The sequence below is a fragment of the Aspergillus niger genome (genome assembly GCF_000002855.4).
Source record: "Aspergillus niger supercontig An16".
In the NCBI taxonomy this organism is placed as follows: Eukaryota; Fungi; Ascomycota; class Eurotiomycetes; order Eurotiales; family Aspergillaceae; genus Aspergillus; species Aspergillus niger.
Window position 1 is genome coordinate 2066631 of NT_166531.1, and position 13393 is coordinate 2080023.

The 13393-nt window shown below is 48.6% G+C and overlaps 5 protein-coding genes across 5 annotated transcripts; 3 read left to right on the plus strand and 2 right to left on the minus strand.

Annotated features, from left to right (window-relative positions):
• Positions 1-108: 108 nt before the first annotated feature.
• An16g09090 (uncharacterized protein) lies at positions 109-4047 on the plus strand (the record flags this gene model as incomplete). The annotated part of the gene is made up of 5 exons (XM_059745373.1): positions 109-304; positions 434-774; positions 935-1094; positions 1356-3868; positions 3934-4047. The coding sequence occupies 5 exons, from the start codon at positions 109-111 to the stop codon at positions 4045-4047; spliced, it is 3324 nt and encodes a 1107-aa protein (XP_059604939.1).
• A 367-nt stretch (positions 4048-4414) lies between these two features.
• Positions 4415-5749, plus strand: An16g09100 (uncharacterized protein; the record flags this gene model as incomplete). Its single annotated transcript, XM_059745374.1, has 4 exons — positions 4415-4527; positions 4754-4817; positions 4902-5042; positions 5639-5749. The coding sequence occupies 4 exons, from the start codon at positions 4415-4417 to the stop codon at positions 5747-5749; spliced, it is 429 nt and encodes a 142-aa protein (XP_059604940.1).
• A 189-nt stretch (positions 5750-5938) lies between these two features.
• On the minus strand, positions 5939-6451 carry An16g09110 (hypothetical protein; the record flags this gene model as incomplete). Its single annotated transcript, XM_059745376.1, has 3 exons — positions 5939-6013; positions 6101-6332; positions 6408-6451. 3 exons carry the CDS (start codon positions 6449-6451, stop codon positions 5939-5941), a joined length of 351 nt encoding a protein of 116 aa, XP_059604941.1.
• A 632-nt stretch (positions 6452-7083) lies between these two features.
• An16g09120 (hypothetical protein) lies at positions 7084-7962 on the minus strand (the record flags this gene model as incomplete). The annotated part of the gene is made up of 4 exons (XM_059745377.1): positions 7084-7214; positions 7312-7387; positions 7443-7731; positions 7901-7962. 4 exons carry the CDS (start codon positions 7960-7962, stop codon positions 7084-7086), a joined length of 558 nt encoding a protein of 185 aa, XP_059604942.1.
• A 3142-nt stretch (positions 7963-11104) lies between these two features.
• Positions 11105-12924, plus strand: An16g09130 (uncharacterized protein; the record flags this gene model as incomplete). The annotated part of the gene is made up of 2 exons (XM_001398173.3): positions 11105-11250; positions 11310-12924. The coding sequence occupies 2 exons, from the start codon at positions 11105-11107 to the stop codon at positions 12922-12924; spliced, it is 1761 nt and encodes a 586-aa protein (XP_001398210.1).
• Between the last annotated feature and the right edge of the window lie 469 nt (positions 12925-13393).

Genomic DNA, 13393 nt, shown 5'->3' on the forward strand with positions numbered 1-13393 from the left:
ATGCCAATACCGAGACCCGGTGCAGGGAGGAAGGATGCCATCCAAGTTGATTCGACTATCATACTAATCTATCTACTAGATGGACAATAGGATTGGCGGCATCAGTCTATGATCTATCTGCTCCCAAGGGACTTCCTAAGCCATAGAGCCCAGTCTATCAGGCTATATACCCTGGCTTTTGATAACTTCGACTTCATGCCCTTGGAGTTGTTGGCTCCTTCACAACCCGTTGTCAGCGCGGCAGTCAACCGGATCTCAGACAGACAGAATATTGCCAGCAGCTACTTAGTTACCTACTTAGTAGGTACTACTAGTAGTCAGGACTTCCCATCTTGGGAAATTGGAGGCTCGCTCAACCGGCCACTCATCATCTGATCCCTTCTCCGATCCGCCCGGGCTTTATCTGATCCATGAAGCTTGCGAGCTAAAGCAGAAGGTAGCTTGGTATCAACTGCCGGCGCCGGCGCGCCTGTCCGCCCACTTTTCTTTGACGTTTGCAACCGACTACCTTATTCACTGGGACTCCCTCGATTCCGCCCGATCAGTGGTTGCGTTTCCGTTCCATACCTACAGCGCCTCTCCCCTATCAGTCCTACTACTGCTGCTACTATTACTGCTGCTACTATTACTGCTGCTACTGCTACCTACCCCATCCATCATCCCGAAACGAGATTTCTTTACTTTGCCATTGCACCCGCAACATTCCTTCCCACGCCGGGCTCTCATGGCCCCCAAAGAGGACATGTTGCCGCCTGGCTGGGAGGATCTAGACAGGTAGGCGTGTAGCCTTGGCGTTCCCTTTTTCGATCAAATCCGATTATTTGATCCCTTTCTGTCTCCTTTGCCATTGATTGATACACTCCCCAAGTTACAAAGTCTTACTTAGCATCTGTTGAACATCACTTCCTGTACTTGCCTGTTCTGGAACAAACAGGACGTTACCTTACTCGCCCTCGTCGGTTTAATCCTGTCATCCATCCCATCCATCCACCCTTCTCCCTCTTTATTCCGCTTCCCTCTCTCAACCTTCATAACTTTGAAAAAGCACCCCCTCCCCTCATCATTGCCTTTCTATCCATCGATCATGGCTGACGGTTAGGCTGCCACATCGTCCCTCGGCAGGCAGATGGGCCAGCTTTTTATGATGGGCTTCGACGGAACATCTGTTAGCCCTCAGATCCGCTCATTGATTAAAGATTACCATTTGGGCTCGGTCCTACTCACTGCCAAAAATCTAAAATGTATCTCCGCACCTTACCCTTCTTGTCCCTTATCATTTCCCATATGGACAGTAGCTGCGTTGCAGCCATGTGCGCTTGCCTTTTTGTAAATCTACGATGCTGATCCACGTCTAGCTGCCGAGGATGCAACGCGACTGGTCCTGGAACTCCAGACAATTGCCCGGGATGCTGGCCATCCGGTACCACTCCTCATCGCTCTCGATCAAGAGAATGGGGGCGTGAATAGTCTTTATGACGAGATATACATCCGACAGTATCCTAGCGCCATGGGGATCGCCGCTACGGGTTCGAAAACTCTGGCCCACGAAGTCGCAACGGCCACTGCACAAGAGCTTAAGGCTGTCGGGGTCAACTGGATCCTCGGCCCAGTTCTAGACGTACTCACAAACGTACGGTCCCAGCCTCTAGGCGTCCGCACCACCGGTGACGACCCGCAAGAGGTGTCGCAATACGGTGTGGAATTCATGAAGGGCTACCAGAAAGCAGGTTTGGTCACCTGTGGCAAGCATTTTCCTTCATATGGTAACTTGGAATTTCTCGGGTCTCAGACCGATGTCCCAATCATCACGGAGTCACTGGAACAGCTCAGTCTCACCGCGTTGGTGCCTTTCCGCAACGCTATTGTCCAGGGATTGGACTCCATGATGGTCGGGGGCGTTTCAATGTCCTCCGCCGGAGTCAACGTTATGCATGCCTGCCTGAGTGAGCAAGTCGTCGATGATCTGCTACGGAAGGACCTCAAGTTCGAAGGCGTTGTCGTTTCGGAGTGTCTGGAAATGGAGGCCCTCACACACAACATTGGCGTTGGCGGAGGAACAGTGATGGCCAAAAATGCGGGATGTGATATTATACTTCTCTGCAGGTCGTTCCAGGTGCAGCAAGAGGCCATCAATGGCCTAAAACTCGGCGTGGAGAACGGTATTATCGGGCGGGCCCGCATAGAGCAATCTTTACGCAGGGTTCTCAAACTGAAAGCCAAATGCACCTCCTGGGAGCGGGCCCTCAACCCTCCCGGCATCCCTTCGCTGACACAGATGCAACCGTCCCATACCAGTCTCTCCACCCGGGCATACAATAGCTCTATCTCGGTTGTGCGGGACAAAAAGAACCTCCTTCCCCTATCCAACATTCTGGAATCAAATGAAGAGCTACTTCTGCTCACGCCGTTAGTGAAGCCGCTGCCTGCTTCAGCCGTATCCCGCTCTGTAAGTGAGCACTCAAACATGTCGCTCGATCCTATATCGTGGGACCGGACGGCTTCCGTGTTAAGTGGCGAAAGCGTTTTCAAGGAGCTCGGGCGGTCCCTTTCGCGGCAGAGGAGTGGCCGTGTCTTGCATACATCCTACACGGCTAACGGCGTGCGTCCAATCCATGAAAATCTCATTGACCGGGCCAACGCAGTGATCGTGGTCACTGCAGATGCTAACAGGAATCTATACCAGCATGGATTTACTAAACATGTTTCCATGATCTGTAGATCACAGTTTACCCCATCTGGTGAAGCGCGCGAGAAACCTCTTATTGTTGTCGCTGCCAGTTCTCCATACGACTTCGCCATGGATCCGTCTATTGGAACCTATATTTGCACTTACGATTTCACCGAAACCGCACTGGAGGCCCTGGTTAAAGTGCTCTATGGGGAGTTGAACCCCGTTGGCTCATTACCTGGTTCTATAAGCCGCAGTCAGAAGCTACACCAAGCAAGACAGCACTGGTTGGTAGAAACTTGGAATGAGGAAAGGGATGCTCGCTCTTTAGATTCTCTCTTGGATGCGGTTAGAGGAGATTGTGCCCAGGGACAACGTTCCGAATTGTTGGGAGTAACGTCGAGCAGCTTCCTGCTTCGGCGGGAAGAGATTGACGAAGCGCATTTCGTCGTTCGAAACAGCAGCACTCAAGCTTTGTACGGTTTTTGTTCCACGTACTTCTTTCGCTCTACGGGGACTGGCGTTATTGGTTCCTTAATCGTCCATCCTGCACGACGAAAGTTGTCGATTGGAAATTCACTCCACAGCCGCGCCATCCGAACCCTTCTTCAGCGAAAAGGAGTGAAAAGATTCCAGCTCGGCTCACGACTTCCGGGGATTTATCTTGGCATCCCATCGGCGAACCCAGTAGAGCGTAAAAGGCTGCGGCAATGGTTTGCGAACCTGGGCTGGAATACGGCACTTTCGCGGCCCGTTTGCAGTGTGGTGCTCCGCAACCTAACCACTTGGACGCCACCCGACGGGCTGATCTTTGGCCTTCAAAATGCAGACGTGACCTATGACCTCGTCCATGGCTGGGATCACGCGGATTCAATCCTTGATCATATCAAGACGAACTCCAGGCAAGGTGTGATAGACATCTACCGGGTAGCTCTAGGAGGGGCTCCACATTGTGGCATCATTCGGGCCACACGGCCTGGCGATGGGGCTATTCTGGGAAGCGTAGTCATATACAACGGACGGGCGACCTTGGCAGAACACATGCCCGCGCTGAAGTCTACCCAAGTCCCGGCGGGGGGCATCTCATCCCCCGTCATTTCGCCTTCGGTGGGCGAGTACGCCACAGTCATGCAGGGGTTGGTCTTGCTGGGCATCAAACAGATTCGCAAACAAGGCGCCGAGGCTGTGATCATGGACAGTGTGAGTGACAAATCCATTTGGTTGGTGTGCAATAGAATTCTGTCCTATTAACATGGCGATTCTAGGTTGATGTTGATGGTAATTTCGAGTGCTTGTCAGGACTGGGCTTTAGCACTCTGCACAGCTTCGAAGAGGTCAATTGCGATGCAGCAACATGGACTATGGTGCCTGGACCTTGACCGCTTTTCCACTTGTGTACCCACAAAGTTCTCTTTTGGTCTCGATATTCATTTGCTTGGTTGCCTGCTGCCATAATGTATGATTATTGGGGGGGCTGCTCGGCATCGTACATACGATATCCACACATAGTTGCATCTTTTCTTTGGGACATGTGTCCTCTTGCCTTCATTCGCGAGCTCTTCTGTTGGGGGACGTCTGCCCCCTTTCTATCTTTTCAAATACCTTCTTAGCTGGTTCCATCGAGCCGATCAGCTGAATGTGATTTCAAAATTGGCCACGTAGGTGTAAGCGATAAATTGATTTGGAGGGCTAAAGTACTTGGAGGTCAACGCATCGGACGCAGTCACAAGCAGGTACAGAAGAGACATGCTTTACGAAAATGCCGATCGCCGCTTAGATGATCCACGCGATAGTGCCGGTGCGGAAATTAAATTTGGAGTGGAGCGCTACTGGGTCGGAGGATGTTTGCGAAGCGTTGAGTGATGGATATTGAAAACATCCAAACGCACCATGTCCCGAATGCGGTTGCTACAGCCCCTCGCTAGAGTTCTAGACTTATCAGGCGAGAGTTGAGAATCCGCGCAACGAGCATTATTAGCATCAATCATTGTGTTGGGATCCCCTGTAACGACACGGGATACACACATACACACACACACACACACTCTCTCTCTCTCTCTCTCTCTCTCTCTTCTGGTCTGTAAGATCCACTGAGCAAGTCAAAGCGGTCACCCATGAGGAAAACGCCGCGGAACATCGAGGATTTGCGGTATGAGCTCCACCTCCGAGATCCTCCCGATGGGTTTGGAGAAATTGTCAAGACCAGTAGGAGGTGATAGGGAAAGGGGAAGAGGGGCAACAGAGGCGAAGGTACCGAAGTGGCTGTTCCACGGCAGCAGCAATCATCCCTGCTGCTGCATTCGGACGTCGGGGCCAAACTGGGTCCGGCCAACAGCAGGAGAAAACCGTCCTTGTGGATTGGGTGGTTCTCAAGGTACTAGCTCAATCTTACTAGGACTCAGTCCCCCCAATGCAGTCTTGCACTCTCCACCTGGAGATATCTGCTGGTCCACTACTGTAGAAGCATCTACGTTTGTACATATTTCCTAGTTAGATCTGTCCCGGTAAATCGTCTTCTGTGGTCTCTATTGACTACTCAGTAAGTGGTAGCTTTAAGCCCCACGCGTGGAGAAGGGAAGGGGAGAGGGTCGAATCGGCTTGGATTAAACTGCAGTCCCACCCCGCGGATTTGCGGTCCGTCCGGTTGCGGTGGCCACTTCCAAATCAGTTGTTGTAATGTCCTTTTTCTTTCCCCGGTTGATTTGGATCATTCAAATTAATTCCTATTCTACTCCGTATTCTTTTACTATATTCATGTAGATTTATCTGTCCTTGATTCGTTAATTTGATCCCGGGTCTTCGAGTGGGTTTTCTGTTTCCGCCATTTATTTTTCTTTTTGTTGTTAATGAAAGGGAAATGTCTAAATAACTAAATAAATTAGCAATGATGATGATATTTCCGGTCCCTGCATGGACCTGAAGCAGACCAGATTTAGAAGGTGCAGAATATAATCCACTCAACTTAACCAGGGAACTCGAAATGACGACATGGTGCCCATCTTCGGGGTCGGATTGGGTAAATCAGCATCGGATCTCACCCCTGAGAATAAAAGCAGAAGTGGTCAGGGACGGATGCTCTAAGCAGGATACGTCAAGGAACCTGCTTTTGCCTCTTTTGCACACATACACACACAGAGAGAGACAGGCCTCCATAACGTAGTGTGGGCACAACAGCCAACGAACCAATTCCATAACTTAACTAGCCCGACCTGAGACTTGGAACAAAACGAACATGTGACTGGGCGGTCGCCCCCCCCTCCCCCCGAATATTCACATCGCAGCTGCGATCCCGTCTTTGTGTCGTGCTAAAATCGGATTGATGATCAGCACGGGAAGTGTGAGATTCTGCCCAAATCAAGAGGCACACAGCCTAGACTCCAGACTGGACCGGGAGATGGGATTCTAGTGTGTATCTAGATACAGATTTTCCACTGGCAGGTGTAAGGCTGGTGCCAAGCACGCCCTGAGAGGGGCCCCCCGACCAAAGAAAATAGCGAAAAAGGATGGATGCAGGTGTTTTTTGACTTTGGAGTCGGTCCCACAAGAACTGGCTTGTGATCCTGTCAGCCTGTCACACACTTGCTCCGAATTCTGTTTCTCACTGGTGTTTGCCGCTTTCTGTGTGGAGGGGAGGCAGAAGGTTGTACCGTAAGCCAGCAAGTACCTAGTTAGTAGAACGTCTAGGAAGGTTCACGAAGCAGTAAGCATTATGAACGAATTGATCGATCCCCTTGCATACCAGAATTGTTTCTTTTTGAGATTTAATTGATTTCCTCCATACATAATATATATTTTCAAAAAAAAAAAAAAATATGATTATGGTAGCTTCTAATTCTCTTCATCTTTCTTTCTACATTCAATGAAGAAGCCATGCAAGCCTTTCTGCAGTTTGAGACCCCGCATCCAAGCACCAAAAGTCCTGCAACTTGCAGGTATCCTGAGAGGCTTAATATTCTTCTGTTCTCACCAGAAGTCTCTTCCGTTTCGGTGAAAGAATTCACCCACCCACACACACATTGAGGCATTTTTATTTTTTTGCCCCGAGCCATAAGAGGGGGGGAAAAACGATCGCCTCGTACAATCCTACTAACTCTCAATGATGGCAATCACTTTTCGGTGGGCCCACACCCCCAGGTCTACAGAGTACACCTCCGTAACTAAACAGATAGTTACTTAAGTGGAATAGCTACACACCCAATTTCCCACGACTAACTTTATCCGGTTAGGGCAAATTTAGACGCAGCTTATTAGAATCAGTTAGACTCGAATTACTCTGCAGCTCGTGCCCCCCGGTTCGAGAACGAGCAATTTGCGGACCAACCTTCGGACGCGGCTAATCCGGCTTTGTCCCAGAGACTGAGACATCTCATTAGGTCGTAGCCAATCATGTTTCCAAACTGCCTGCTGAGCCCCCCTCAATGGCGGGCACCACCTCTCATTGCAGACTGCTGGGAAAGCTGGGCAAAGGATGATGATGATGATGATGAAGGCGTGGGACCCACCTCCCAGCTGAGGGTCAAATTGTAGATAGGCAACCTGTAAGACCCTATCCCAGGTTTGCAGTAGAGTAGTCACTAAATCTGAATGCGTTTCGTGTCGTTTTGGTGGGTAGACCACTTGTGTAGGAGAATAGTTGTACTTACTTACTCTGCATGCGGAGAAATGAGTGGTGAGCGGCACTAATTCAGGCGTTAAAGCTTTCCAAGTAGTTACACAACCCTAGTACATACTTAGTATTATGTTAGTGACCACTCCAAATCCCTTGTTTTCTGACAATGTAACTTAGATTTGTGGACTTGGGCGCCCCATCAGCCCAGGGCCACATTTCCGAGTGATGCAGGTGGTGAGTTAATGATCTCGGGATTCTCGCACAAGCGTTTGGGCTGATGCCCCCCGGTAAGAGCATTGTAGATGTATGCAAACGAGAAACAAGCATATAATATAAAACAACGGGAAGTAAAAATAGAGAAAAGAAGGAAGGAAAATGAAAACCGAGAAGACTCCTTTGATGCAGTTCATTTATTTGACTCCCAAGTAGTAATAATTGTGCTGTAGTAAGCTTTCTGCTAGGAATTTTAGTACATCCTGCTGTTGATAATTTTACGTGTGGGAAATTAACCGATTAGTCTTAAGTATATGGCGATAAGGAGTTCAATCAAATCGATTTACATCCGATCAACCTTTAGGTTGATTAATTAAATCACATATGTCGGCTAGGCTGGGCGTACTTACCCGTCAGGGACACTACTACACAAATATATCGTGTCCGTGTAGATTTGTCCTTTCCGCTGCATGTGTCAGGGTACTAACTAGTATACTTGGCTCTGTCCGACGATGGTTGGCCGTCATGATGGCTGGGGTCGGAGAAATAATCCATCAAACCAACAATTTCCAATCATGCTATTATTACTGTTAAGATGAGAGGTTATAGCTACATCGCTGGAATGGCCGTTTCCTTTTTTTTTCTTTTCTTTTCTTTTCTTTTCTTTTCTTTTCTTTTCTTTTCTTTTCTTTTCTTTTCTTTTTCCATTATTATTTTTACCCTTCTTTTATATGTATATATATATAATTTCTCAGCCTACCTGGTTTAGTAAAACTGACACTGCACCTAGGTAAGCCCCGTATTACTAGTAGTGATACTATAGAGTACTTAGTAGTTACGGGTCCGGAAGGGGTTGGATTGAGATTGGCCAATACCCGAAATCTTTGAACTTGGAAGAGTTCTTTTGCTCTATGTATCTGCTTTGGGAGGCACATCCAGATGGCATTTTGTATTGCAGAATCATCATAGCCATAACCCATCATCAACATTGCCTTAACTCCAGGAGGCCTTACAAGAGGGGTCTGTTAATGGGGTTCCCCTCGGCCGATGTTAGCCGAGAGAGTTTGAGTCTATCTAATTTAAATTGAGACCACGTTTACTCTAATCATTTTTCATTTTTTTTTTTTTCTTCTCTCTCGCAGTATACACGGCATCGGCTTGTGTTCCTTAGTCACTTTCGATCTGCTCTCATTGAACTCTAGAATAGCTCACCCAGTACCTCGGTAAGGATTCTCATCATTCCGAAAACAGCAAACTTAGGTGTTTATATTTTAAGATTGACAGAACCGTTAACAAGGCTGACCTATAGAGTAAGGTCCTGACCCCCGAATTCCCCGGGTTATAGTGGGTCTCCCTTGAACCAACTAAGTACTCACTTCCTGGTAGCACTTTGACTAGTACTTCGAGTGTCTCTTCCACCCAACGGCTGCATGCAAATCGGATATTCCTGGACAGGTATCACCTGATCCGGCAGGTCCTATATGGCCCCCAGGGACCGAGATACTCGTAGACTGAATCCATACTCTGTAGTCGGGTTCTTCACAAAATTGTTCCGCATCAGGAATGCCTAAAATACTTCCAATTTCGAGTTACCAACGGCGGGCTATTTAGCAATAGTGTAGGTCAACAGCTCCTAAGCACGTGATACACATTGTATTGTTTTTGATCACAGAGGGATGAAGATGTACTGTTGTTGGTTCACAGCAGCCTACAAGGTCATACAAACTTTTGCACCATCTCTAACCTATGTATCTATCAATAAAGTGGTTGTCATCTTGTGCGCCTGTAGCCTAATTTAACTCCTGAAACGCTAGAGCATACTAGTTTACGACTTAGTAAGGCAAAATAACTGTGAAAATAGAAACCAAAGAAATCAAATAGAAAAAAAGGGAACCCGAAAGAGGAAGGGTGTGTGAAAAAAAAAAAAAAAGAGTAGTAATGAAGGGTACCTAATTGACGGCCCTCTCTGGCAGTGGGTTGATTTAATTGATCAAATTTCTTCTCTTTTCTGACGGATTAGGAGTGTTGCGGGCTACGATCCCGATCCCAATTACCCGTCTCCGGCTTGAGGGAGGTGGGCTCCTAATTTGTCTTGACCTTGGATGTGCTCCGCATAGTAATCCGAAGGAGGAGGCAACAAACGGCATTTCAGCTTGTTCAGATGCTTTACTGTTTACATAGGACCGGCCTGCGAGCGTGATGATCCACACCAGACCAGTGTGTCAGCCTTCTCTGGTTCAACTTTAAAAACCCCTTCAGTAATTGTAAATTATTGTAAAGTAAAGTAAAGTAATCAAGTTAAGAATGTGCTGTCTTCATTCGTGGGTACCTTAGGTAATTTCCTTCAAGCTAAACTCGATCCAGGGAAAGGTAAAAAGAAAAGTGGACGTTTTGACTTCTGTACTTTATCCGTACTGTGAACCAAATCCCCGAAACGTCTGGCCAGTCCGTTTCTCTCTTTCTCTCTCTCTCTCTGTTCTCTGTGTCTGTCTGTCTGTTTCCTTCCTCCAGTCCCTCCACTCATCCATCCCCCCCCCTCCTCCTCCCAATCCCCAATCTCCTCTCCTCCCCTCCCCTCCCCTCCACATACCATTTCACTTTTCCTTTTCCTCTCTTTTTCTTTCTCTCTCTCTCTCTGTCTTTTTCACTTTTCCCTTTTCTTCTTATTCTATTTTTTTTTTTTAAATTCTATTCTATTCTATTATTTTTCTTGCTTTTTCCCTTTTTCAGTTTTCGTGTGTTTCTTTCTTTTTCTTTTTCTTTTTCTTTTGTTTTTCTTTTTTCTTCTTCTCCACCATCCGCCCCTCTCTTGCTGGCTCTTGCTGCGGCCCCATCGCCGGGTCCGTCTGCCTGGCCCTTCCTCTCTTATCTCCTCCCGAAATCCCCATCCATGCCAGCCTAGGCTCGCTCCGGATCTTGTCTAGTGAATCGTTAACTTCTTTGGACGCTCTTTCCCTGAGGAATCGCTCCCGTCCCCACCAACCACAAGCTGTTTTCTCCAAATGCACTGACTTCGGGCGAATCCGATCCACTCCAGGCGGTGTCTGCTTGCTGCTCCTGCTATCACTATTACCACTACTACTTCTACTACTACTACTTACTTACTTACTTACACTCCGCAGCTCTTCATGATCTCCTCCTACTTACTACTACTTGCTGCAAACTACAACTACTGCCACTACTGCTCCTCTTCCTCTTCTCTCTCTCCTCTTCCTCCTCCTTCTCCCTTTCTTCCCTTCTAACCTGCCCGGTACTTGCCATTACTGTTTCTCATTCCAGTCTAGATTATCTTCTCCTTTCCTCCTTCGTCTTCTTTTTTTTGTTCCTAAACAGTACCAGTCACGTCCACGGCTGGCTTTTCTCTGGGTTCAACCCTCCCATGTACTTTTCCCCCTCTAGCTGCTCCCGCGTTCTCCGCGCTCGTCGCGACCACCCTGCTTCATCCTTGCCGGAATCGACTCGTCTTTGAACGCTTTCCTTCGTCGACCTCTTCATGCTCTTCCATCCGACCTCTTCCACCTATTTACTCTGAACGCTTCCTGGCCTTTTAAAGCTACCGATATTACCTCAATCATCTCGCTTGTCCCAAACACCCCGTGTCCTGCCGCCCCGCCATGGAGGGCTTTGATACCATGGCTATGCCTTACCTGGCCAGCCCGTTATCGCTGGGCAATATACAGAGCACCGATTACCTCAATTCAATGTCCGGCATGGACCTACCTGAACAACGTTCTAATTTCGACTCTGAAACATTCGTGAGGTGAGTTGTCGCTGACATCTCTCCCTCTATAGATCTCGTCTGACATACAATCCCGCTAGTGGGGACGACATCGCATTTTCTCAACATGCGTTACCTCCCGCATCGTTGAAGAGATTTCCCTCTGGTTATGAGGATCCATTCACAGACATGGTCGCACCGTTCGAACCTGCGCCGCCCGAGCAACCTCCTGATTCTATAGATCATAACAATAAACTGCTGAGCTTCTCCATGCCTGCGTACGGCTTCACTCTATTAGATTACTCTCTACGCCGCACCTCAATATCGCTCTCTGCTCAGCTGCACGGCATGTTTTTTCTTGCAGAATCGCCTTGGACTACATCTCCTACCGAGAATGCCCCGCCTCAGCAAGGAGCGGAGCTGACGTGCTACCGCCGCAACCTATTTCAGATAACAGGGTCTGTTACCCTCCCACGGAGCTTACGCTACATAATGACGGAGCAAGGCGATCGGATCCCTATCCTGGCTCAAGAACTCGCTGTGTCTGCTACTGAGTCTGTTGAAGGCAATTCCGTCAAGATTATCTCGGTCCCTTGGAAGACTCCCGCCACTAATGTGAATCCCTCGGCTGAAGATGGGAACAATAATTCTAGCGGGAACGGTGGTAACCCTAATAGCAACAATCCTACTATTAAGGTTGAAAAGGAGCCACCTCCGATTCCACTAGATATCATGGCTGGACAAGACCTTGATACTGACTACGCCACCTTCCCCATTGCCTGGAAACGACTCCAATTCCGCGTTGCTACTGCGAATAATGGACGCAGAAAGGAGCTTCAGCAGCACTTTGTTATTCGCTTGAAGGTTGTAGCTACGCTGTCCACCGGTGCCAAGATACCAGTCTGCGAGGTGCAGTCGGGCCCCGTCATAGTCCGGGGGCGGAGTCCACGCAACTTTCAGTCTCGCAAGGACCTGCCATTGAGCAACAGTGCTGCGGCGTCGCGGAAAAGCGCACAAGCCGCTCAGTCGGCTGCTGTTAACCGAACCACAACCGGCGATCCTGCGGCTAAGGCCAAAGCCACATTGAAGAGCAGTTCCCCAGAGACGTCTACCTCACAAGGTGGTGTAGTTGGACAACAAGCTTCACCGGATTGGGCGCAAGTGCCGCCTCCCGTTGGCGGTGCGCATCCCTCGACGACTTTGCCTCACTCGACAGTATATACTCAGTCTAGCCCGGAGTTCTCGCGGCCAACAGAAGCCCAACGACATCCAGCTGCCGCCCCCATCAATCTATCTCTCCTCGAAGATGATGATGGTAATGATTCGGCTAACCCGGCTGATCCGGCCAGGCCGGCGGCCTCATATACAAACGATATGTCTCACAAGCTTATGAACATGGATAATTCTGCAGCGCCCCCGGCCAAAATGCGCAAGTTGTCTCATGGCTTGCCCGAAACACAATCCCGAAGCTCGTCCTCTTTGCCTTTACTGAATACTGCCAATATGCAGCAGCCCTTCGCTTCCACGCTCCCATTTCCAAATGAGAGTGCCGACTTATTATATGAGTATTTTCCCTTGGGCTTGGATGATTGGCAAGCACCCGTCGATGCAGTATATCGACCACATGTAGTGCATCACACAAACTTACCTGAAGTGAAATTTGTTGCTGCGCGCGGACGAAGCAAACGGTATTTCGCCGCAGAAGATGTCTTTTGACGATGAGACGCGTGATGAGCCATCGGGGTTGATTTCATGCCTCTGCAATTGGCGTTAGAGCCGGTTTCCTAGACCCTAAACAACTGCTCCAATTGTCTCTTCTTTGCACTTTCTCTTTGTTCTTTCACACGTCCTTCTCCCTCCACGAACCGGTTCCCTTGTCTTTTGTCTCGCTGTTTTATTTTCTCGTCTTTATCTGCGTTCTTCTTCCTTGTCCCCCCACCTTCCCTCTTCTGGGCCTTGGGATGTACGGCTATTTATACGACCCTTCCCTAGTAAGGATATTAGTCGCGGCGTGATGGAGTCATGTTAGGAAGCGGCTTTTGGCTTCTGCGCCTTTTCGGCGTGTTTCTCTTCGTTTTCTTTCTTTTCTTACTTTTATTCAATTTCCCAGCCTCGACACCCTCTTCATTACCGTTTCAAGGGTCACCATCCTTGTCCCATTCTTCTCTACTTTTGTCTTCTTTTG